The sequence below is a fragment of the Nesoenas mayeri genome (genome assembly GCF_963082525.1).
Source record: "Nesoenas mayeri genome assembly, chromosome: 2".
Lineage (NCBI taxonomy): Eukaryota > Metazoa > Chordata > Aves > Columbiformes > Columbidae > Nesoenas > Nesoenas mayeri.
The window spans coordinates 151,511,244-151,536,123 of record NC_137543.1 but is presented as its reverse complement, the minus strand read 5'-3'; the positions used below and the strand labels follow the sequence as shown (position 1 = coordinate 151,536,123).

The 24,880-nt window shown below is 36.4% G+C and overlaps 1 protein-coding gene across 4 annotated transcripts in view; it reads left to right on the top strand.

The window, feature by feature from the left end:
- Window positions 1-343: 343 nt before the first annotated feature.
- PFKP (phosphofructokinase, platelet) overlaps window positions 344-24,880 on the top strand; it is a gene marked incomplete at its 5' end in the record, with an annotated part of 48,986 nt that continues 24,449 nt past the window's right edge. For 3 of the 4 annotated variants that reach the window (XM_080339828.1, XM_080339827.1, XM_080339826.1), the window contains 10 exons: window positions 344-428; window positions 9,000-9,073; window positions 15,737-15,814; window positions 18,154-18,343; window positions 20,889-21,054; window positions 21,782-21,826; window positions 21,921-22,029; window positions 22,464-22,559; window positions 24,015-24,107; window positions 24,480-24,605. In XM_080339828.1, the coding sequence (XP_080195954.1) occupies window positions 344-428; window positions 9,000-9,073; window positions 15,737-15,814; window positions 18,154-18,343; window positions 20,889-21,054; window positions 21,782-21,826; window positions 21,921-22,029; window positions 22,464-22,559; window positions 24,015-24,107; window positions 24,480-24,605 (1,062 nt within the window). The remainder of the gene's footprint in view (window positions 429-8,999; window positions 9,074-15,736; window positions 15,815-18,153; window positions 18,344-20,888; window positions 21,055-21,781; window positions 21,827-21,920; window positions 22,030-22,463; window positions 22,560-24,014; window positions 24,108-24,479; window positions 24,606-24,880) is intronic. The other variant, XM_080339829.1, reaches the window with a different exon arrangement.

The following is a 24,880-nucleotide window of genomic DNA, read 5'->3' as shown; positions in this document are numbered from 1 at the left end:
TAGCGCTGTCAGCGGGAGCGGGGAGAGGAAGCGGCGGCGGGCACGGCGGGGAAGAGGCGGGTGGTTCACTGCCATGTGAGCGCTGCATCTCTGCACTTTTTTTTTTTTCTCTTCCCCTGGCTTTTTCACACAGCCGCCCCCTTCTCTCACTTTTTCTACAGAGATATACCTGTCTGTAAATTCACACCTACACTGAGGGTTTTTTTCGGCTTCTTTTCCCGCAGAGGCCAAATACTCGACCCAGCGGAGTGTGCACCTCGTGTAGCAGGGCAGAGCCCCGCGGCCAGGGGCTCCCTCAGCGACCTCGCTCCGTCTCGCCCGCCGGCGCCGGCCCCGCAGCGCCATGGATCACCAACCGAAGTTCTTCGAGAACCTCTCAGGCACCGGGAAGGCCATCGGGGTGCTGACCAGCGGCGGCGATGCCCAAGGTAGCTGCTCACGCCGTTCGCTCCGGAGCGGGGGGAGGAGGAGGGAGTGTGGAGGGGAACTGCGGACCCGGTGTGGAATGGGGGCAGCGGAGAGGGAGGGTGAGAGGTTCCTTGGGGGTGGTGTGAGGGAGGCAGGAGCACGGAGGGCCTCACAAGCAGGCAGGGCGCCCATGTGGGAGGCTGGAGAAGGCGCCGGCGGGTGTAGCAGCGCCTGCGAGAAGGGAGTAGGAAGCGTGGGCAGCCCCTGGGGTGGCTGCGGGAAGCCGCGCCGGTTGTGGCACATGGAGGTAGTGGAGATGGGGCTCTGTGAGTGGGGCACACGAGATTGCCGCGGTTCTCGGGTTCCTTTCTCCGTGCTGGCCTTCGAGCTGTCTATCTTGCTAAGATCAGTTAAATGATAAATCCTTTTTGCATCGCCCGGGCGCCTGAGCTGCAGACATACCATCATCCTTCTTCCTCCCTCCCTTTCTCATCACATTCCCTCTGAGCCTGCCGTGGCAGGGAGGAAGGTAGAAACGCTCCAACAACTTGTAGCACCAAAATGTCTTCACCCCTCGGGAGATGGTGGGGAGGGGGGAGTGGGGCGGGAGAGCGGATGGCTGCGGCAAGCCGGGGAAGAGGTCGTGCTGCCTTGCACGGGGGTGGGAGGCTGGCTGGCTGGCTGCTGGGGTTCTGCCAGCCCTCGCCTCATCTGCTTTCCACTTCATTTTGGCACCAGGAGCACTTCTGTGTTCCTGCCAGTGATTTAGAAAGCTCATACGGTAGTTTGGTTTCTAGCCCCGTAAGACTATGTTGGAAACGTGTTTCACCTCTTTAAATCTCTTAAGTGTAGGGGGAGACCTAGCTACAGGACAGGGCAAACAAAAGACCTATAGATTTTAGGAGGGAAGGGAAAGGAAACAGACTTGATTGCAGTATTCTTAGTCATGAAGGCATGGAATCCTGCACTTTCATTTCCTCTTTTCTGCCAGAAGATCTCGTATACATTAATAGTAGGAAGTTTCAGTTAATTAAGACTTTATATATGCAATGCTCCATGCTGTTTTCAGAGGACTGTTGCTCTGCTTCTGCTAGGAGAGTTGTTTAGTGATGATGGCTTTTTAGCTTCTTTCCTTAAATGATTTTTTTTTTTTTCTTCTTCGGGAGCGGCTCGAATGTACTTTTACTCAAAGAAGAAACGGCACTCATGTTTGCGTTTGTGAAGACAACAGAGAGGGGGAGAAAAAGCCTTTTCCGTTTTGCGTGGGCTCGGTAGCTTAATGAGCAGTTTCCCCGGCGCTGTAGGTGGAAAGGCGCGGGGAGTAGCCCGCACGGCGGGGCCGCTCTGCCCGGTTGCCCCGGGTGTGGGGGGGGCAGCCCTGGCCTCCCCTCCCCTCGCGTTCCCGGCGGCTCCGGGAAGGAGGGGGGTTCGCACGGAGCGGTGTCTCCGCGCTCCCTCCCGCCGCCGGTGTGTACGTGATCCGCGGCGAGTCGCTGCAGATTCCGCCTCTTTGCGTCATCTGGGGCGGGAGAAACATCCTCTCTCTCTCTGCCCGCAGGAATAACGGGGAGCCCCCGAGTTTACCTGAGATTATCCGAAACTCTTTCTAATCAGGGGTGGAGGGGATTTGGTACCAATCCAAGAGGAAAATGTTCCAGTTCTGGAGAAAATGCAAATTGATGCCTGTAAATGGCTTCTCTTTTGCCCGTCGGTGGGGGCAAAGTGTTCAAGTTTTATCCACACTTAGCTCTCAGCGTCATAAATTCCACCACTAAATGATTCTAGGAGGGACTGTGAATCAGGGCATCTGTGTTTTAATGGTCTGTTTGCCAAATCGCCATTTTAATTTTAAAGTGTGGCAGGGCACTGCCTCAAGCAGCAGTAGCGTGCTCCGCAAGAGGCTGAGCCCTGCTACTTGCTTCCGCGTGGCTGGAGATTATATAATGCAGCAGCAGATGCATCTCTTTTTATAAAGTATTAATCTACACTTGCCACTATGTGAATTAAAGCATTTAAAGGACTCGCAGAATCCATGGGTAACGTCTAGATTATTATCTGGCAGATTGCAACTGCAGCTTATTTACATGGAGAAATAAGAAGTAACTGCATGTGACAGTTGATGTCTGTGGATTCATATTGTCACGAAGACCAAACAAAGTAAACTGTATGCCCTCCAAATAATTCTGTAGGCATTGTCCTAATTTAGAAGAACAAGGAAAAAAAAAAACTCAACACAACATTTTAGATAGTTTCAACTGAATCATACAGCACAGTTGAGGTTCCTAACCCTTACTATCTTGGTAGCAGTGTAGGTGTGTACAATATGCAACCTCAGTTCTGTTGCATGCTAGGTTAGGAGTTAAAGGACAGAATGAGTCATGCCCTGTCAAGGTCATTTGCGCTCTGTAGGGCAAATGTGCAAGAGAAGTGAAGTTGTGGAGTATAAGCAGAAGGGAATATGCTGCTATTACTGCAGAGCTGTTTGCAAATACATGTTCAGGCAAACTGTAGATGAGGCAAAACTACTAACTTTGAAGTAGGCAAAAAAAAAAAAGTACTAATATAAAAAAAGAAGTCTAGACGCCTGTTTTGTTGGGTTTTTTTTAGACTTGTTAGACACCAGAAATCTTCAGAATATCTGAAATGCACACTAAGCTCACAGGAAACCGAGTGGAAAGAAAACCTATTAGGGCTGCAGTAAACATGTAATTTTTGTATCAGTAGGTGCCTTGATTTAGGCTGGTCTGTATATCTTAGCCTAGAACTAAATATGCTTGAAGTTTCTTTAGAATAGAAGTTACTGCCTTTGCTGTTATTGTACTTTTTAATAATTTAGGAGTAGCATTGGGTAAATTACTTCACTACATTTATGGTATTTCTTTGGAAGGTCTTTTTGTTTGTCCTTTTTACTAGCTGTGAAATATTAAAGACTACAAAATGTGTATATGTCATACTGGAACTATTGTGGTTGAGTGAATGTATTTTAAACACAGGTATATTCTTTTGTTGAGCTAAAGGATTAATCAGTGACTTGTTTCACAGGAAAAATACTTATATTTTGTATACTTAATGTATGTAAGTACTAAGCTTGGCAGTCCATCATTTGTAACTAGTCAGCTGTTAAATTGTGAACTAAAGAAAGTACTTTCTGACATCCTCACAAGAACCTTCAGAGGCAAAAGAAATTTTGACAACTGATTCTTAATCTGTTCAGTTTCTGGACTGTTTCTGACTTGCAGCTCAGAAAGCTGGAGTAGTAAACAGGTTTTCAGTCACAATTCTGTCTTCACTTTGTGGGACTCTCTGGCTGTGGTCTGCTTTAGGTCATGAAGTAGACTGTTGCCAGTGGCTGCCATGGACAATTTTGACCGCCTTAGGTCACTTATTTTTGTACAACTTCCCATCAAACTGTTGTCCTCGGACTGTGGTAGGTGTGGCTCAGCAGCAGGAACAATGTCATCTGAAAGCTTCTGACAGAAGGTGATTGCGTACTGTTGAGGAAAGATGTGTTAGTGGCTGCTTTGAGCTGTTGCCCAATTTACTGACTCAAGATTATTGGCTTTGAATGTGACCACATTATTTTTGAGATAAACTAAAAGATTCAGTGTTGTGGAAGACAGCATAAGTAAGGCACTTACAGATTACGTGGTAATGGTCTTGAATATTGTAGACCATGAATGCTGAAGTAAAGATCTACTGACGTACATTTGAAGCATTACAGGCTTCCCAACGTGCCAAGGCATATTTAATATAGTAGTGTAGATTTATTGCTCTTGTCTTGATAACTTACATTGGAAGAAGACATTTTGCCACTAAACGAATTAAAAAAAAAACAACAACAAACCTACACACCTTCAGCAGATATTGAGCTTAGAAACAGCTAAAAAGAACCCTATATCACCTTGGATTCCAGAGTTTTGGAATACCACAGACCATGACTGTGGAAGCAAAGATCTACACATCTCTATTCTTGAAGCATTACAGGCTTTTCAGGAACATCGCAACACATTTAATAAGGTAGAACAGAGGTACTGATCTTGTCCTGGTAGAATATGATGGAATTAGAATAATTTTTTTTAAAACAACAACAAAACAAACAAACAAAGAAAAAAACAAATACCACTCCTTTTGTGTCATCCAGATTACAGAGTTTATTTCTTAACAGTTAGGTAATTTGAAGATAGTCATAAGGACTTTTTGGATTCTGGCTCCCCGAAAAGGTACCTTTTCCAGCAAGTAATAGTGTGTGTGTATAGACATATGTATAAAATACATATATATGTGTCCATATTATGTGCTGTTATAAATATAATTTGTATGTAAAATGAAAGGATGTAGTTATAGATGGATGAGTGTAACTATTTAAATGCATTTAATCTTTTTGGAGTAGCTGCTGCTGTAATTACTGGATTCTGTGGTTGAAAATAGTCTCTTAGGATTTTTTTTCTTTTATTTTGAAGAAGGAGATATGTGTGTAGTCGAGATGTTATAGTATTGTATATGTTTGTGTGGTAGAATGTTCGGACTTGAATGCATTGTTACTGTTTAGAAAAATTGTACAGTGTTTTCTTCAGGTATCTAGAATCATTGTGATTATATGTAATAAAATCTGTTACGTAATTAAAAGTGGAACAAACCTAAATTATTTTCCTAATGATTTGTTGAGTTCTTATATTTGACTGCTTCTTCTCATCTTTCCATTTGATGGTTATAGGCTCTTACATCATTAAAGATATGTCCACTTGAATAAAGTCTTTCTGGTTGGTAATGTTTGGACATTTTCCTTAGTTTGTGTGTTTTGCTATATAGTCTTTTAAGTCTGGATCTTTATTCAGGGAAGCACTTAAACATGTGCTGTCATTAAGCATGCATTAAAGCCAATGTTTATCTTTAAAATCGGTGGTACTTAAGTATTTCTTGTTGCTTATCCAAGATGCGTAGTTTCGATTTTTCTTTTAGATGGTTAGTATTACAGTTATTTATTTAAAGGTCCGTCTAGCTGACTAAAGTGAGGAAAACTTGGCTTAGACACAAAATACTGATTTAATTTTCCTGGCACTCCTCTCTTGTAGTGGTGCATATGCATGTGGAACAGGATGTAGGTGGGAGAGAGCAATACTCTTCCGGGTGAAGGGAGTGCCTTTAAAATAAAGATTTTTGCAGTATTGTTTGTAACCCTGCTATGAAAATTACTACTTTCAAAGATAGTTGAATAGACAATATAAAGAAGTGCAGTAAATTATCAACTCTTAAATTAATTTCAGACATTATGTAAAGCTACGTAGATAGTTGCAGATAACTTAATCTTTACAGAGTCCAAAAGAGCAAAATTAATATTTTCCTCTGCCAAAGGCTTTAATGCAAAAGCAAGTGGTAGTTCAGAAAGATTTTAAATAATTCTTATGTTACAAAAAAAAAAATCCTGATTTTACTCATGTCTTTCTTTCAAAGCTGCTGTTCTAATCCTCTGTCTTTATCAGGCTACATTTCTTACATTTATTATTCAGGACTAAAGCCATGGTTAATCTCTTTTTCAGTAATAACATATAATTACATTTCATAGTTATTGTGGTAATTTACAAATACAGCTCCACAAATAATCAAATACAGCAACATTTTGTTAGACAAGTTCTACAGAGACTGCATGAAATTCTTTGTATTTACGTACTTGAAATACTGCAAGCAGTGTATTCACTTTTAGATAGCCAACACATAGAAGTCTAAAGCTTCAATGTTTTAACTGTGTTTTGTAGATTTCAAATTATAACATTATTCAGTCCTCAGCTCTTCTGGAATGTAAGGCACGTCTTCAGGAGCTTGCCAATAAACTCCCAAGCCCTTTTTCTGTATAAATAGATAACATATGCGTCACCAAATAATAATAAAATGTGTACTGCGTAAACACACGTGGTGGTACTGAGAAGGTGCTTTCTGTCTGTGATTTTTTTTTCCTGGGCTTTTCCCCTTTCTTGCAGCAGGTAAATTATGAATTTTATCAATTTTTCCTATAAGACATATGGAAACTGGAAAATATTAATGAAGAAAGTATGTGGCTGTATTATGAATATGTTCACATGAAATTAATGGATTTATTGTTTTGAGAAATAAATGCTTATATTTTGCTCTGTTTTAGAAGAAGTGTGCATGTTATGACAAATCAACAGTTGTAGTCTAATTTGTACATAACACAGGTGTGGCAGATGTGGAGAATTTGTAATGAGAACAGATTACCCTACTTTAAAATACACTGATTAAGAGAGGTGCATGCTAAAGGTAAAAAGATAGGATACACGACCAATATATGAGCAAGAAACAGATAATAGACAAGTGAATGTTTATGTGAATGTGTGAATGTTTTTATTAAATGTTTATTTTTGCTGGCAAGACTATTCTGCCTGTTTGATCACAGACACTTTCTTCTAATTAGATGCTAGGAATACAGAGACTACTGGTAGATGGGACACCATGATCTTTGTAACTGAACATGTATTAGATACCTGAAACAGTCTTAGTGTTTCTTCTCAGGTGCCAAATGGGAGAGGTGACAAAGTTAAGAACCTTCTGTTCTTGAAGTTCAAAAGGGCAGTTCCGAGTAGTTCTCATATGGTGAAGATGAACTTTTTTCCTTCAGCTAGTGAACCTTTTAGCTGCTCCTCTAGAATTCTGCAGCCAAATGGATAATACAAAAAGTTGTTCTTACGTCTAAAAAAAAAAACCTTCCACAAACAACCTGAACAACAGCTCTCTGTACCCCCAAAAACCCAAACTACCAGAAAACCTCCCTACCAACCAAGAACAACAAAAAACCCACTCTGACACAACATGTTGTGCATTAACGGAGGCAAGCTGTGAACCTTGAGTAGCTTATGCTTATGTCTTCCCTGTTTGAGGAAAATGGCAGTGCTGGGAAGAACTGTCATGTTTATAAAGTTAAAGGTTTTTTTTCTTCTTTCTAGAGGAGGTTGTGTGTGAGGTGGGTGGGAGTGTTTTGTTATGAAAACTGTTTTATTGAGGAAGTAACTGTGCTCTGTGTAGTAGATCTGTTTTGATCTAAGACTTTAGAGTGCTAACTTGCTTTTCAGCCTGTCACATGAGATTCTTTGCTTTTCTTTGGCATCATCCCGTTCATTGTCCAAAGATGTGCTTTTAGCTCTCTTGGCTTTTGAGAACTTTTTCCAGCGCTGCCACAAGGCTGACTCTGGCTGAGAGAATTCTTGCTGTTATTTCTTAATACATAATGAATGAGAAAACACTGTTACTCTTATTTTTAATCTTAAGGCTAAAGGACATCTGTACAAACAACTAAGCAACTTTGGATTTTGGAAAACTTAATTTTTTGTCTTGTGTTAGGGCAACTTCAGGGACTTTCTGGTATGTTTCTAAGCAATAAATCTTTGAGAAAACCTCAGTCTTGTTTATTCATGTAGGTAAGCTTTTATAGCTCAGTATTTTTTCCAGTAATGGTAGATATTTTAGGAATAGGTCTTTATGACTGTGTTGTGCGGTTGTATATTCTAGTTACCAACTTTTTATATCTCCAGATGAGCGAACTCTTAGCACCTATGTCGAACAGCAGAGCTAACCTGACACTGTGCTATTTTGATATTAAGTGCAATAGATTTGGAGAATTGGTGCCTAATATTTTGGATTATCATGTCTCTGGCATACCTTTTCAAATTATCTGCTGAGGCTGTTTCTTTCAGTGTAGCCTAACTATGTCTGTCCTTATGCTGTGCATAATCTCTTGTGTCTGTTTAAGTGGTATGGAAGCAATTAATTTATTCCTTTGGGGGATTTCCTAAATAATGAGTAAGGTAACACAATATCTGAAGGGTTGAGTTATAACAGAAATTAATTTGATGCATCTAGGGGGACCAGTGGAACTTTTGCTGTTGCTCAGGAAGTTAATTGACCGTCGAACTTAAATGGATGATTTTATAGTAGTATAATTTGTCTGTGAGGAGGGAATTCCAACATGCACTTGCAATTCTGGGAAGCAAAGTGGCATTTAGGAAATTTTCTGTCAAATGAGTCCATGCAGCATTTATAGTGTTAATTTACTGCTACTTTTATCTTTTTAAGAGGGCACCTATCTTTGTCAGCTTTGACTTTACTCCCCTGGAAATACTGTATATACTTCTGTGTTACTTTTGAAAGCTTAGGAAAAAGAACAGTTACAATGTAATTTCTGCTTTGAAGAACCTAAATTTTAACTGTCTAACCTTTTACATTTCAGACAGAAATCTAAGAAGGATTGTGAAATGAATTTACTTTCTGTTTCTGGTTTAGTAGTTGTTACTTTTACAATTCTGTTTTACAATCAGCAGCAATTTAATATCTGATTAACATACATGCTGGCAGCCACGTAATTATTATAACAAAGCCAATAGTTCTGCACCCTTCATAATCATTGGCTGATTGCATTGTCGTTACGCATATTTCTGTTTTAATAGATGCTGACCATTGTCTTTCTTCAGGAATGAATTAATATTCTCCTCTCCTCCCCCTTTTTTTTAAAGACACTGAAAATTTATAGTATTCAAAAAATATTGGATAACCTATAACAATGTGATTTTTCTTTTTCTTCCCAGGTATGAATGCTGCTGTGCGCGCAGTAGTACGCATGGGAATCTATGTAAAAGCCAAAGTGTATTTTGTTTATGAGGTTAGTTTTTGTTTTATTAATTTTGTGTTTGTCTTATATGTGAGTTTTTGTGGAAACCTCATGGAGAGTGAATAGCGTAAATTAAATGATGTAGATGTCATTCCCTTTCATCATATCAGTATTTTATTTAATAATTTTTCTTTTTCTGGAAAGTACTTTTCACGATGTATATGCTAAAACTATTTTATTTAAAAGTAATTTTTTAAATATAAAGAATTCCTCATGTGCCACCAGAAGCCTGAAAATACTGAAAAAAAGAGGTGGTTGTCACCCAGCAGTGAGCTGTGTATTTGTGTACTTGTTAGATGTTTGACCCCAAATATTGTACTCCACAAATAGCTTCCTAAACATAGTTAACCTACTAATTTTTAATGCTTTGACTTTCCCCCAGTCCATTTTCCTAGGGTATGATAAGGATGAGCCATCACCCTAATTTCACAGATTGCACAACTTGTTTTTGATTGAGAATGCTGTCAGGCTGGTGCCATTTTCCTGGCTTATAGATAGAAAGTTGTAAGTGAAAGACACCACAAGCAACAAGCAAAAAAAGACCCGACCAAAAAACCTGCACCATCAGTAGCGTGTCCAGACATCGGAATTTTGTGGTTGAAATGTATGACTGCATGTGCATAAAGGTTGTTTATTTCTGTAACAATTATTTGATAGGAAAAAATGATGAGACAAGTTCCATGTAAAATAATACTATCTGTGTATGTCTTACTGGAAGACTAAGTTATAGTTAGACTTCCACCTGGAGGACACTTTCAGTTTTTATAAAATTTGTGGATTAAACCATACGGGAAACATATTTAGCAAGAAGTCATTCTGTTCATGCTGGAACTCATGTACAACTTCTTAAAAGCTTGAGGTGATTACAAATCATAATAAAGAATTGATATGGGGCAAACCTTTGTAGGCAATATTCCTAGGAAAATGTAATTTTAATGTTTAATATAAAAATATGAAGCACTAGAATTAATAGAAGTTATAGGAAAGTAGTTTTAGTTCTGCAAATGCAAAATATATGATTTAGCTGTAAAAGGTAGCTATTTATCAATTTTCTTTCTCTGTCTCCCTATTCCTAGAGTTCATTTACTAAAGAGATGGGAAGTGGATTGAAATGCAAATATGCAAATAAGCAGAGCACTGTGCTCCAAATTTCTTTTGTACTACAGTGCTACAGCAAGTAGCTCTGAATACTAGTGTGTGCTAATTACAGGGCCAATCTCTAGAATTGCTTCAGTGTTCAGCTGTTTTTGCAGGCTTGCTGAAATGGGTCAGATACTTTTGTGGAAATGAAGAGATTTTTTGGCTGTCTTTAAAGGCCAGAAGTTGGATTTGTTTAACTTAAGAACGGCCATCTTTCTAGTTCATCTTACAGTATATTTGCTCTTGTCACCTTCTGAAAACTGTTTTGTATCACAGAGTGTATTCAATGATAAATTTCCAAAATTTGAAAATTTCTGTTCTGAGCTTGGCAAAATTGTGCTATCTAAGTTATAGTGTTCCTCTGTTCAGACAATTGCTAGAGTTTGCCTTTGCGAAGTCACAGATATTTTTGAATGAAAATTGACTGTAAAAAGTCAATATTGGAATTTTGTGTTTCCATTATATAGTCATTCCGTCTTCAGTATAGTCTGAGAGAAAAATGCACATTTCACTCTGTAGGGGAAATAGCTCTGAAAGGGATCTTTGCTTCTAGATGAGTCCATTCAGTTCCATGTTTCAGAAGTACAGAGTGCTGACCTTTTCTCCTCTCTGACATGAAGTCAGAGAGGAGAAAATATGAAGTCAGTTTTCTTTCGCAATGCACATAAGTATTTCAGAGAAATACTATTGCAAGCTTTGAAATTAAACAATTATTTAAGTTCAGCACTTTGAAAAAGCAAACAAAAATCTTAGGGCAAGACTTGTCACTAATGGTCCCTACTGTAAGCCTTTGCGTTGTCTATACTGAGGAGATGTGTTTTTGTATATACTTGGAGTTATTTTATATTTTTAATAAGATCCTTCTATATTACAGTTTATCACATGCAGTCTTCAGTTTGTTAAACAATGAGAATAGTATATTTTTAACCTACATTTTGAGTAGGCACTTTAACTAGGCACATGTGTAAAGTGATCCTTGTATTGAAGCTGCTTGGAAAAAGTGATTAAAATACCTGAAGTGGAGACATCCAAAAGATGAAAAATGTTTTCTTATTTGGAGCCAAAAATGGAGTTAAATGTCTCAGCCTTTTCACACCTGCTTTGCTCTAGTTGTCGTACACTGTTTTTCTTCCGTAACTTGCTCTAAGAACTTTATTTGTGCTGTAAAATATTCTGTCTTCTACAGCTGTGGCCAAAACTACCTCCATATTTTAAATAAAACAATAACTATTTTTCTTTTGGTTCCTACCCACATTTTGCTTCATCTTATGATGAGGTAGATATTACCAAGATAAATAAACAACGATTGATGATGAACGAGCTATAAGTAATTTTCTAGCCTTTTTTAAGTCAGGTTTACCGAAGACCGAAGACTGGAATTTATGGGCTATTTGGGCATACTTTGGTTCTGCAAGGAAAAAAAAAATAACGTGAAAATTAAACTATAAAATAGTTTATTTTAAAACTATAATACGTTATATTTATATATAGTTTATATAGTTTATATAAAAAAATCTTAGTTTATATCTATAAAAATCCCCTTGCATCTTAATTCATTGAAATTAGCACATTTGAAAATTTTGCTTTTAATTTGTGGAAACAATGCTTACTCTATACAGTTGCCGTGGTTTCGTATTTTATTCATGTTAACATCTTTTAGTAATTGGTTTTAATATATAAACAGTCTGTAGTCACCCTCACTGACTATCATCATATTATTCCTCAAATCTACTCCAATCTGAATTAAAATTTTAATACTTGTGGATTTATTTCACTCATGCTGTGGAAAACTTGCAGATGGAAGTACATGTTAAAGTACCAGGCTGTTCTAGGAGGCTAGTTTAAATTTTTTCACCAATCAGAACTGATTTAAGTTGTGTTGCTTTTGTTTTTGTTTTTCCTAATTGAGAGTGAGAAGAAAAAGTGATGCCTCTCATTTATCGCAATTCGTTTTAGAAACTGAGGTCTTAAATATTTATACAAATAACCTGCCCTTTTTCCAGGATTGAAGCACATAGTTCCCAGTGGATGCGTGCTCTTACTACTAAGCTGTGGAACTTTTAGATTCTTCATCTTGATTAAGAGTCTTTTTCTCAAGAGGCCAGCATTGGAAATGCAATGGTACGGCAGTCACGGATTTCTGTGAGGAAAACTTCATGTCTTTTCTGTGGTGGTTTGTGCACTCACTGATGCTAGTATTTTACGTTGTCGAGTAAAAGCTAAAAAAGCTCAGTAAGTAAATTAAATCAACTGTTAAAGCCCAAAATATCTCGCATGTAACATATGAGAAGATGGCTTGTTCTTTTGCGAAGGCTTCTGGTTTTATAGTTAAGACAGGAAAGCAAGGTTTGCTCTGTCTGCTTCTCTCTCCAGGAGTTACTGTGTATATGTACCCTGTGAATGTAAGGCCCACAGAAATTTCCTCTTGTTCATCTTTGAATATTCAGAGTTTGGGTAGAGGAAGGAATAAGTATAAAATGGGGTTGATCTTCAAGTATAGTACCTGTTGTATTTTTGACAGTTTGCTTTTTTCCATTCTTGTCCCATAGCTTTAGTGTTCTTGTATCCAAGCTGCTATTTTTAAAAACTAAATCAGAGGTTTGTTGCTGTTTGTTTTTTTGTTTTTTTTTTTTTTTTTAAATGTAAATTGTTAGGTTCCCATCTTCTTCTTAAGGTCTGTGTTCACATCTGCCAGACTATTTTAATGGTGTTGCATTATTTGATAAAATAATTCAAGTTAAATTCCACCTTTAAAATGGACTGCCCAGTCCACAAGTTAGCAACAGTATTTAAATAACTGAAATGATAAATGGAAATCATGATCATTATCAGTTATAATCAGTCATTTTTTTTCCTGTGGCTTTTCTACAAAGCTGTTTTAATTCTATGGCTTTTGTATCTCTTAATGCTATGGAAAAGCAGTGTGGCAATTCTAGCTACACTGTTCAGAGGTAGCTTATCTACATTACATAGCAAGCAGAACCCAGTTAGGAAAATCTAATGGAACAGTTAAAATGGGTTAGACCTGTTCCAAAAGCTCCCTGCCCTTGTAGCAGGAAGAATTGTTATTGTAATACAGCCCGTCTTCTCACTTCTATACACAGAGAGAATTGATGTGGACTCCTGACCAGCATGCATGAGCTGTTTCTGCTTTAAAGATGTGTGGTGCAGGACTTGCTCATAGCTCATCCTTAGCCTAGCTTTGCTTTTCTCTGTGTTTTAGATTTGTTAATAAAATACTAATTAGGAATTTTCATCCGTGACTCTTATGATATGTATATAATTATGTATAAATTTACTGTGTATAATAATTTCTTGGATGCACTTTATTTTTCCTCTCAAGTAAAAGTGAAAGATGAATGATTGGAACAAATATGTGAACTGTATGTATGTTTGTCAGCTTGTAGCACAGCTTGCTGTAGTCAGTGTTACAAACTGAGTTAGGATGTAACATCATACTATTCTTTTGTAGTTGCCAGTAGGAGCACCGATAGGGAAAGTTTTCAGTCCATTACTGAGTGCTATAAGGAACATTGTATTCTTCACTTTAAAAACAAAACATACAAACAGAAAACACCACCACAAAAAAACAAACCAAAACAAACAATCAACAGGAACAACAAAACACAAACAAACGAGCAAGTCTGTGATAAATGAACTCAGTAACTGATTAGCCTGCATCAAACTCATTTAGATCCACTGGAATTTTTCTGTCTGAATGTCTTTGCACTTTATCTAAGACAGAATTTTTTTTATTTAGAGTTGATATGTAGATTAAGCATTATGTCTTTTCCAACTTGCTCTAATTTTGAAGGAACTATGCAAATATTGTCTTAGTGTCAAGTCTTTAGGAATATACATTAGTATACAAGACAATATGTATATATGTTAGTCACATATTAAAGTAAGTTGGAGAGTATACAAAATACTGACAAGATCTGTTGAATGCTAGAAATTACAGACATAGGTAGTTTTCTATGTGTTTCTTTACTTTTGCTTGATCATCTCAGATGTAAATTCATTAGTCAAGTCTCACTAAGCAGAAACTTTTATGTTTTCTCCCTAGAATCTGTACTAGAATCCTAGAAAGCTTAATTCGAGTAACTTGTACTTTTGCGGAGTCCAGGTTATCTTTATCTTATCATGTTAGTGGGAGACTTCAAGGATGATATAGTATTCATAGAATATATAAGGCTTTTTAAACCAGTGTAGGCTTAGTACATTTCCAAGTTACTACATATTGGAAAAAACCTACATATACTCTGGATCGTGCCAAAGTAAATGTCTCCAGTTTATAATGTCAATTTTTCTGTCTTCTAAACTCCCTTCTGTTTCTAGTTCCACCTGATTTGTTATCGACAACCCTAAAATTATGCGCAGTCTTGCAAAAACTGCATACAGAAGGTTAACTGATTGTTCCTCAGCATGATTATACATATGTACACATAATCTAAAAATGGAGACATAAACATTGTCATGTTTATTTTTGTTTAGTAGGGGTTTTTTGTTTTATTTTGCTTAACCCAGCATTTTTTTTTTTCTTTGAGATTTAAATAAATGTCAAAACGTTGAATGGTAACACCAGTTTTATTCTGGTGTCTACGTCGGTTAGGTTTTTCCAGGTTTGAACTTCGCTGTATTTTTTTGTTTGTTTGATTTTTAAATCAATGTTCACAATATTGTGTAATGGAAAAGAATCTGTACATGCCACTATCTTTCTGCTGATATTTATGCTGAGACCTGTTAAAGCCAGGCATAAAATCCTTCAGCTGCTCACTGGATAGTTTTCCTTCTTTCAACTAAGTGTAGGTCTCTCCATATTACAGCAGGCATTGGTTTCTGAAAACCATTTGAGTTAAGGTATTGAGGATTTCTTAAATGCATCACTGAAAATTGTAGTTTTCTACTAAATTTCTTTAACCTATTTATTGTGTAACTGCCTCCAAAAAAAAAAAAAAAAGAATAAATATTATGCAACCTGATTTCTTCTTTGTATATGAAAAATATTTGGTTGTTGCTCTGTATTGTGTTTTGCTTACCACCTGCCGTGGGGGAAGAAGTGTACAAAGTGTTGCAAAGGTAGATTTTTTTCTTTCAAAGATCCTGACCTCAACTGAGATTGTGTTTTTAGGAAGCATGTTTTATAATCTTTTTGAAGTTCTTCCATCTTTGTAGTTTTTAAAAGATAACAATATTTATTCCTAATAAAGGAGAAACACATTGCCATTCCAGTTTATAAGATGTGTAATCTGTGTGAAGTATTACTTTATCTTGAAGTTGTCTTTGGAACGGATCTTTTAGGAACAGAGTTTGTTGGGTTTCTTTTGTTTTGGTTTGTTTTTTTTCCCTAATGTGATACCTGCTTGATGGTCATTTCATTTAAATTGAGTATTTTTATATTAAATGTTTTTAATTACTTAAAGTTGCATTAAAATAAAGAAGGTGAGTATTACTGCAGGGGGAATGTGACAGAATTTTTCAAATCAGACTTCTAAAATATTTTTTCTCTTTCAGGGTTACCAGGGAATGGTTGATGGAGGTGATAATATTGTAGAAGTTTCATGGGAAAGTGTTTCAAGTATCCTGCAAGTGGTAAGTGTTAGGGCGGGGGTGGGACCCAAACTCTCTCTTTTTAAACAGTGAACCAAAATTCTACATCTCAGAAAACAACTGTAATTATGAATTGGAATTCTGTGATGACTGAGTGACCAGCACATACCACTTTTGGCAGATCCTGACTGCTATAGTATGGATGTTTGACACTTCCTAAACATCTCTGTGTGTTCTTGTATTTGGTGAACAGAAATGATCTTGAAAATCTTTGTTCTAGATTTTCAATATGCATGTCGTTACCCTCCGACAGCCATACTGACAAGCCTATATTTAATAAAAAAGACATCATAGGGCCAAAATATCAGACAACTGTGTTTTGTAAGGCAAGTATTTTCTTACAAAATCCTGTTGGCTTCTTGTGTAAGTGGATTTAGAATTATAGTAATGGGTATAATTACAGTACAGTTCTCTAGAGCTCAGCTAATACCAGTGAACTTTGTCTGTATGTTTATATTACAATGATGTTCTGCAGGGTGGCCATTTGGATCTCCTTACACTTTTCCTCAGCATGGTAATGTTGTCACTTCTTACAGAGCAGATGCTATGTTTGGCAAAGAGGCCTTACTGCTTGCCAGGCTTTCTGAAAACTACCTCCAGGTGGATTTCTTTGGAGCTTTCTGTAAAGCTGATATAATATAAAGCAGTTAGCACAGTGAAAAATAGTGTTTTTTTTTTTTTAACAAACAAATATCCTGGAATACTTTGAGATGTTTTGTCTATGTAGGTGTTTTGGTTTTGGTGTGGGTTTTTTTTTTTTTTGTTTGTTTGTTGATGTTTTGTTTTTTTAATCCCCTGCCTATCTTGTAGAATCTGTACTCATAGAATAGCTCAAGTTGGAAGGGACCCATAAGGATCCTCAAGTCCAACTCTCTGCTTCTCGCAGGGCTACCTAAAACTAAGCCATATGACTAAGAGCATCATCAAGGCTCATCTTATGATTTAGAGAAAATTGAAATGTCATGGCCAAGCCACATAAGAGCATAGGCAGGAGCAAGATGTAGGCATCCTATATGTGTCTATAGCATACATACTATAAGAAAAACACCTTTCTGAACCTGATTGCTAGGAATTCAACAGACCGATAGTGAAGCTGAAGATGTGTCTTAAAAAATGTGTTGTTTTGATTAAAGATTTTTCAGCTGAACCTATATTCTTAAATCAGAAGAAGTTGTAGTACATAATTTCAAATAAAGTCTGTTTTCCACTTACCACTGTGTTTTAGAAGTATGAAAATACCTATTTTAGATATGTTTTCTAGTCCTGATTATTATTTTTAGAACATCTCTATATGTATACTTCTACTTTTTAATTATGGAGAAAGCTGAACTGCTTCTATTCAGCTGTTGTGTATTACAATGTAGACAGTAAAATAGTGCCTGGGACTGACTTGAGAGCTGAAACACCTATTGATAGGGCAAATCATATCAGTACAGCCTCTGTAGGTTTGAATATCAAATATGGATTGGCGTGACTGATTTATCATAAGTTAAAGTGAAGGAAATGTTTGTGCAAAAGTGAGGTAATTGTCTCCAGATTTGTTTGCAGGAGAAAAAAAGTTTTTGCAGTCTCAATTAATTTTAGTTTTTACTATGACAATGAATAAGGCAAAATTTAGACTTTTCTTGATTGATAGAACAACGTAAGCATGTAACTTGTTTTCAGCGAGATGCCCAGCAGATTTCAGTGATGAGATGCTTCAGCTTTTTTTGAAATTAATTACTTCCATTTTTGGAGGAAGCTCTTTGAATTATACTAGTAAAAACATCAGATAAGTTAATAAAACAGAAAATTTAACTTATCTATAAGGCATTAAATGTGAATGCAGTTCTGCCCATAATTCTGTGGCATGGCAGTAAATGCTAATGTTGAGCTTCAGGGATATATCTTTTTTCTTATTGTTTATCTATATAATTTTATTAGAGGGAAAAGTGCTGTGCTTTGAAGCAAATTCATCTAAATTCTTAACCACTTAGTGCTGTATCACTTTTACTATTGCTATCACATGTAGGTAACAATTAGATAGCTAATTAGAACACTACTGAAATTAATCTCAAATGATTTAACATTTTGGTTCAAGAGTAGTTCTTTACCAGTCATTTTTGAGTGTTTTTTCCCTTTTCTCTGATGTGTCTATCAGCTCTAGAGAACACAATTTCCTGCAAGTTTGATGATTCTTTGTTTTTTGTTATTTTTTACTCATTGTAAAATTAGAGATGGAGGTTATGCTACAAAATAACCATTCATTATTAATCGCTCTTAAAAAAAATCCATTAAAATACTATATTATAAATTAAAACTGTTACACTTCCTTTTTCTAGGGTGGTACAGTTATTGGAAGTGCACGCTGCAAATCCTTTCGTACCCGGGAGGGCCGCCTGCAGGCAGCCTACAACTTGGTTCAGAGAGGAATCACTAATCTTTGTGTGATTGGCGGAGATGGAAGTTTAACTGGGGCCAATCTTTTCCGTGAAGAATGGAGTGGACTTCTAGAAGAACTGGCACAAAAAGGTAAGTTCGTATTTAGATCCTCTAGACTTCTAGTCCGATCTCCAGGCAATTTATATACCCTAACTATACATACACAAACTATACCCATAGGATATTTCTTAAGTCAAAAATCAAATGCATTCATTCTAGGAAATTACATGGTTTTTCATAAATAAAAAGATTTTAGTTTCTGTACCTCCTCTCTTCTATACCTTAAAGGATCAACATGCCAAGTAAGTTACTAGGCAACCATCTGTGTGACTTTTTTTCCCCCCATTATGAATCGTTTTCAGGGCCTGAACTTTAAACTTCTGCTTGAAAAACCTTTTGCCCTCAAATCCAAACTGACATGGTAATTCTTTTCCTACAACAAGCTATGTACTCGGTTGTTATTAAATTCTGATGCTTTTCTGCCTATATGTCACTGTTTGTTTAAGATCAGAACATGAAGTGACTGTTGCTGTAATTGCATCCAGCCCAGTAGCTGTCTTTGATAGCATCCAAGAGGATGTAAGGGAAAAAGTAAAATAGCAGAACAAGACTAAAAAATGCTGTGTTGATGCTATATGTTGTTCATAATATAGAAATACTCTTGTAGATTCCATCCATTTCTGTCTTCAGGACTTCCTGGACCAGATGCTGTTAGCAGTCCTTAATCAATTTCTTTGTTTCACGAATGTATATGGTCTCCTCGAAAGCATACAGATTTTTGCTGAAAGCATTGTGTAGCAAGGAGTTATAGAGCATCACTGGATGATTAAGTTTGTGGAGGATCTTCTGTTTATTTTGATCCTGCTGGCTTTTAGTTTCATTTAATGTCCTATAATTTTTTGTGTTAGAACAAACAGTGAATGATCAATCCTGTTTCCTCTCTGTATGCCACTTGAGATTTTACAGCTGGCTTATTTTCCCCTCATCATCTCTTCTAGATGGAAGAGTCCTAGTTTGCCTAGTTGTTCCCTATATGTAAGTTCTATATCTTTGATCGTCTTTGTTGCCCTTCTTTGAACCTTTTCCAGTTCTACCATGTCCTTTTTGAGGTGGGGAGGACCACAACTGCACCCAGTATTCAAGATGAGGGCAAACCATGGATCTACACAGTAGTATAATGATCTTTGTTTTGTTCTCTATTCTTTTTCTAATATTTTCTAATATTTTGGGTTTTTTGACTGCTATTGAGCATTGAACCTGATTTATTAATTAAAACAGCATTATTATATTGTTATGCTGAAAATGGCATTGTTTTGTTTGTGATGTTAGGGTACATTTTTCATGTGTATTAGTTTATCTACAGTGAATCCCATCTGATGCTTTGCTGTTCATTGTGTCTTGCTAGCCTTCTTCACTTCTTCTCAGACACCCCACACCTTTAGAACCCAAATCATACAGTTTGATGAGTAAACTTTTGCACCTTACTGCTCGGTCCCTTTTCTAGGTTATTGCTGAGTTTGTTGAACAGCGCAGATCCCTGTAGAACTCCATTGGTTACCTTTCTCAGATACAAGAACTTGCATTTACTACTGCCCTCTTTTTTCATATTTTTTACCCTCTGTTTCACATTATGTATTCTATGCAAAAGCCTTCTTTCTTATGCTGTGGCTACTTAGTTTCCTCAAAACCCTTTGAGGGCAGACTGTGTCAGTGGCTTTTTGGAAATCTAAGTAGAATACAGCTACCAGATATTCCTTATTCATGTGATGATTAAGTCACCTTTGGAACTCTAGAAAAGGTTTGTAATGCATGGTATACATTCATAGAAAACATTTTGACTCTTCTTCAGAATTCTGTATTTATCTTTATGGACATGAGTTATATTTTTAATTATGGTTTCTACTATTTCGTCTAGTATAGACATTAAACACAGTGAGATATAAGTTCTTAAATCCCATATTAAAAAATTGCCGTTATATTTAGTACCATACCATGCAGAGATACTATGGTAGTTTTAGGCACTTAAGCAACTAAGGTATTTCATCCTTGAGATCCTTCAGAACTCTTGGATGATTCAGCATTTTCACTGATGTCTTGGGAGACACAGGCTAAGATTTAAAATAGGGGCTTTTCTGTTCTATTTGCTTATTAATAATGAAATCAGAGCCTTTCAGTGTTGCAGAAGAGAAGTCTTCAAAAGTTGAATGCTGGTTTTTGATTGTTTATGTATGCTCTTAATCACATCCAGTTTGCATCCTTTTGCTTCTTTGTTGCATATCATAACACCGAGACTACAATTTGACTGCTATTGTTTAAGTCCAAACCGTGAACTTTAAGGTTGGTTACAAAACTTGATAATCTGTTGACACTTTGAAATGAACTGAAAAGCTCTTTTTTCCTTCCTTATTTTAAGGAGTTCTATGCAGGATTCTTTTGTTTGGTTGTTTGATTGGCTTTTGTTTGTAGTTTTGACTAACCTTGTTACCTAAAATATCTAAACATAATCTAATGTTTGGATATGTTTAATTTACAAAATAGAGCACCCAAGCATTATGTCTAAAAAATACATATATATTTTGTTCGTTCTGTTTTTAAATAATAACCTATAGCTCTTTCTCTGGATACTTCTTTACAGAAAAGATTGATGAAGAGGCTGTTAAGAAATATGCTTATCTTAACATTGTGGGAATGGTTGGATCCATAGACAATGACTTCTGTGGCACTGATATGACCATAGGTACTGACTCAGCCTTGCACAGAATCATTGAAGTTGTAGATGCCATCATGACCACTGCTCAAAGGTAAATTGTGCATATGATAGAAAACTATAACAAAATATACAGTTGTTCATACTTCAAATTTTAAGTGTCCTATTGCCGTATGATAGTGGAGGATATAAGTTAATTTTAAACAGAAGTTAGGTAACTGGGTTTTTTTACATTTGTAGAGTGGGAATAAAAACTTTTTAGCTGCAAGTGTCTTGGTTTCTTTTTTTCTTGGTAATGGTTTTTCCATCATTTCTGTCATGGCAGCACTTCAAGCATCTGATTGTAGGGACTGCATCAGCTTTGGGGCCAGGCTTTGGTTTTTGAGTATGCTTTTACTTTTTCCCAGACATCTCTTTTACAGAAGATCCAGATATATCTTTATTAGTACACAGTAGCATCTGTTTGTATATAAGCTTTCTCTAGGTAAAGTTTAAGCAATTAAATGATTTGTCTTTTTTGTTAATATAACTATATTATTACAATTCTTAGCTATGAATCTGTATCATTTCAGTTTCTAGTAAATGTTCACTTCTCCTAATTGTCCTTACATGTTATAGAAGTAGTAGTAAAAATGAATTATGTGTTGGAAGATAAGCTGTATTAAACCATGTATTTAAAATTACCTATGTTTTGCTAATGAATTCTGTGTTTAGTAAGCATGGTAAGCACAGACTATTTCCTGATATGAGGAAATGTCAAGAATTTGGACTGCATTTTTGAGTTGCAGTACTACAGTTAATTCGTTTTCTTATTTTTACAGCCATCAGAGGACATTTGTTCTGGAGGTTATGGGGAGACACTGTGGGTATGTATTGTCTTCAGCAGTTTGTGTTTCATACAGATATGAAAGATCAAGAAATCTGAACCATAAATGTCTAATCATTTGTTATGTTTATTAGGTATCTAGCTCTTGTTAGTGCCTTAGCCTGTGGCGCAGATTGGGTGTTTATTCCTGAATACCCACCAGAAGAAGGATGGGAAGATTCAATGTGTGTTAAGCTTTCAGAGGTAATCTATTACCATGTTTGGGATTTCCTTACATCTTTGCAGATCTTGGTTTGAAAACAGTGATTTAAAATGTGATCATGCCTTTCAGCAAATCTTTGTTTTTGGTGTCACATATAGTGCTATTTGATCTTAAACAGTTCTTTTCCTTCATTCTGCAATTGTTTTGAAGAATGATATGACCTACTCTAGGGATTACATAAAACTATTCCTATACAAACAGTGCATGTACCTTTCCTCATTAATTTCATATAAGACAGTTCATAAATGAAAAGACCTATATAAAGATAAAATGTGTGAGAACACTGAAGAGCTCAAGTGTAAGAAATATTTCCTCAAATCCTAGCAACTTAATGTATAGCAATTGATTATAAAATGGCTCTGTAAATTTCTTTCAGGTTTTTTAGTACATGGATATGTTTTTATTTTTGTTATAGAATCGTGCACGAAAGAAAAGGCTGAACATTATTATTGTAGCTGAAGGAGCTATTGATTGCCACAACAAACCTATAACATCAGAGAAGGTTAAGGATGTAAGTGTCAACATCCTTTTGATGCACTTTTGGTTTTCTTCTTAAGATGGGGCTTGTTACTAACAGTAACATTTCTGTAAAGTAAATCTGTTCCTGTAAAATAGCTTATCACAGAGTTTGCTGGTTGTATATTGTATTTATGCTTTATTATCTGAATCCATAGTCCACTTAAGGGGCAATTATTTCAGTGGCTGTTAATTAGAACCTTTTCTCCATATAAAATAAGACAACAGTCCAAAACACATACTTCACGGGTGCCTTAATTGATAGAGGGTCTTAAGCCAGCTCTAATCAGTAATTATAATCCTATTTACTTCATATTTCTTGTAAAATTTTAATAATGGTCTGTCTCAGTTACTGTGAAATAATATTGTCTAATTTGGACAAAGTCTTGTTAATTTTCTCTAAATGATTGTTTTGCCAAGAATTTAATTGGTGTCTAAGATTAAGACAAACTTCTGAGCTGAAATTATTCGGCTTTTCTTGGAAAGGGTCTCTTAAGAAAATAAGTTGAAAGATTATCATTGGCAGGAAGGAGCTATGACACTTGGACTTTACCTGGGGTTTATGTGTCCTGTGACTATGGAGTTTTCTTTGTCCTAGCTGTCAGTTTGAGAGTAATCTTTGACTCTTAATTCGGAATTGCAGTTTACAAAGTAAAATTTAGCACCAAGTGGTCTTAAGGGTACATACAGCAGATAGATGTTATATCTTTATGGAAGAAACATTACTAGCATGCTACAAATTTCAGCCAATTAAAACATTCAAAAATTATAAATACAAGGGATATAAGAGTTTGTAAATAATTTCTACAATTTTTTTCTGCTTTATGGTATCCATTCTTTATTCCTAACCTTACATGCTCACTGAAGATGTATTAATAACCATGTCTTTCTGTGACTTTATATTTGATATGTAACAGAGGAAATGAAAAGAAAGCCTGACTGAAAGAAATAGTTTTATTATTACGATTTTTACTGCAAGTTTTAGAAGCTTTGTGAATTAAGGTTAAAAGTCATCTTCACTGAAGTTTTACTCAGAGTCTCTTGAAGTGTGTAATATTTCACACAGATGAAACATGGTGTGAATAAAACACTGTAACTGAGCTTCTTTCAAGTATTCTAATTATAATATGTAGACTTGTTTTTATAAGGCTGAGGACTGTGTATGATGAAGCTATTATAACTGCAGTTAAAGCATTGCAATGTAAGCCATTGTTTTGCTGTTAAAAAATGAAATGTTCCTTTTGATTAGGAACCTGGAGTTTAGTTCTAGGTTAGGAATAAGCTAAAGGCTTGCTTAACTTTTGTAGTATTTTCATTCTGTTGATGTGCTCATGTATAATGTATGTAGAATTTTGTTATTCCAATAGTATGTAAACCAGAGTAATTCTAATACATATGTTTACAAAATAATGATTATAATAAACCCACTGTATTTTGAAATTCTGTGCAGCTTGTGGTTCAGCGGCTTGGTTTTGACACCCGAGTAACTATCCTGGGTCATGTGCAAAGAGGTGGAACCCCTTCAGCTTTTGACAGAATTTTGGTGAGTGAACCTAAAATAATTGCTCACGACACCACATGGTGTAACTACATTTTGATTATTTATTTGGGGGTGGGGAAGTTCTTTACCTGATTACCTTGACAAATCCAATTATTGTCTCAAATTAACTGTCTGAATAGCTAAAATTCAGAATATTGAAGCACTTTGTGTAAAGTCATCTATATTAGGATTAAAAAGCAAAGGTCCAGGGTCAATCTTCCATACTTCAGGGTGTTAAACAGCCTGCGATATTTTCACCTACCAAGGAATAATTGGTTTCAGCTTGATTTATGGAGAAATCGTGGCAATTCCTGTGACTAAAAGCCTTTTATTTTTAAGTGTTTGCTTGATCACTCAAATATTATCTATTTTCAGGCAAGTCGTATGGGTGTGGAAGCTGTGCTTGCCCTTTTAGAAGCTACTCCAGCTACCCCAGCCTGTGTCGTGTCCCTATCTGGAAACCAGGCTGTCCGTCTGCCTTTGATGGAGTGTGTGCAGATGGTGAGTTTCTGGCAAAAAGCCAATTTATAGTTATTCATTAACTACAACAGACCGCTGTGTACAATAATTGTCTGTTGTCGTTAAAATACCCATGGGAATGTGTGCAGCAGTTTCTCACATTTGGGAGTAATGAACTTCATGTGTGTTCTCTACATGTTATTACTTATTTGTTAACTACCCAACAAACAAGAAATATATATTTAATTTGTTTTTAAATTTATCCTCAGATCTTTTCTTTTTATTGCTGCTAGAAATTATTCAGATGCTTGCATCCA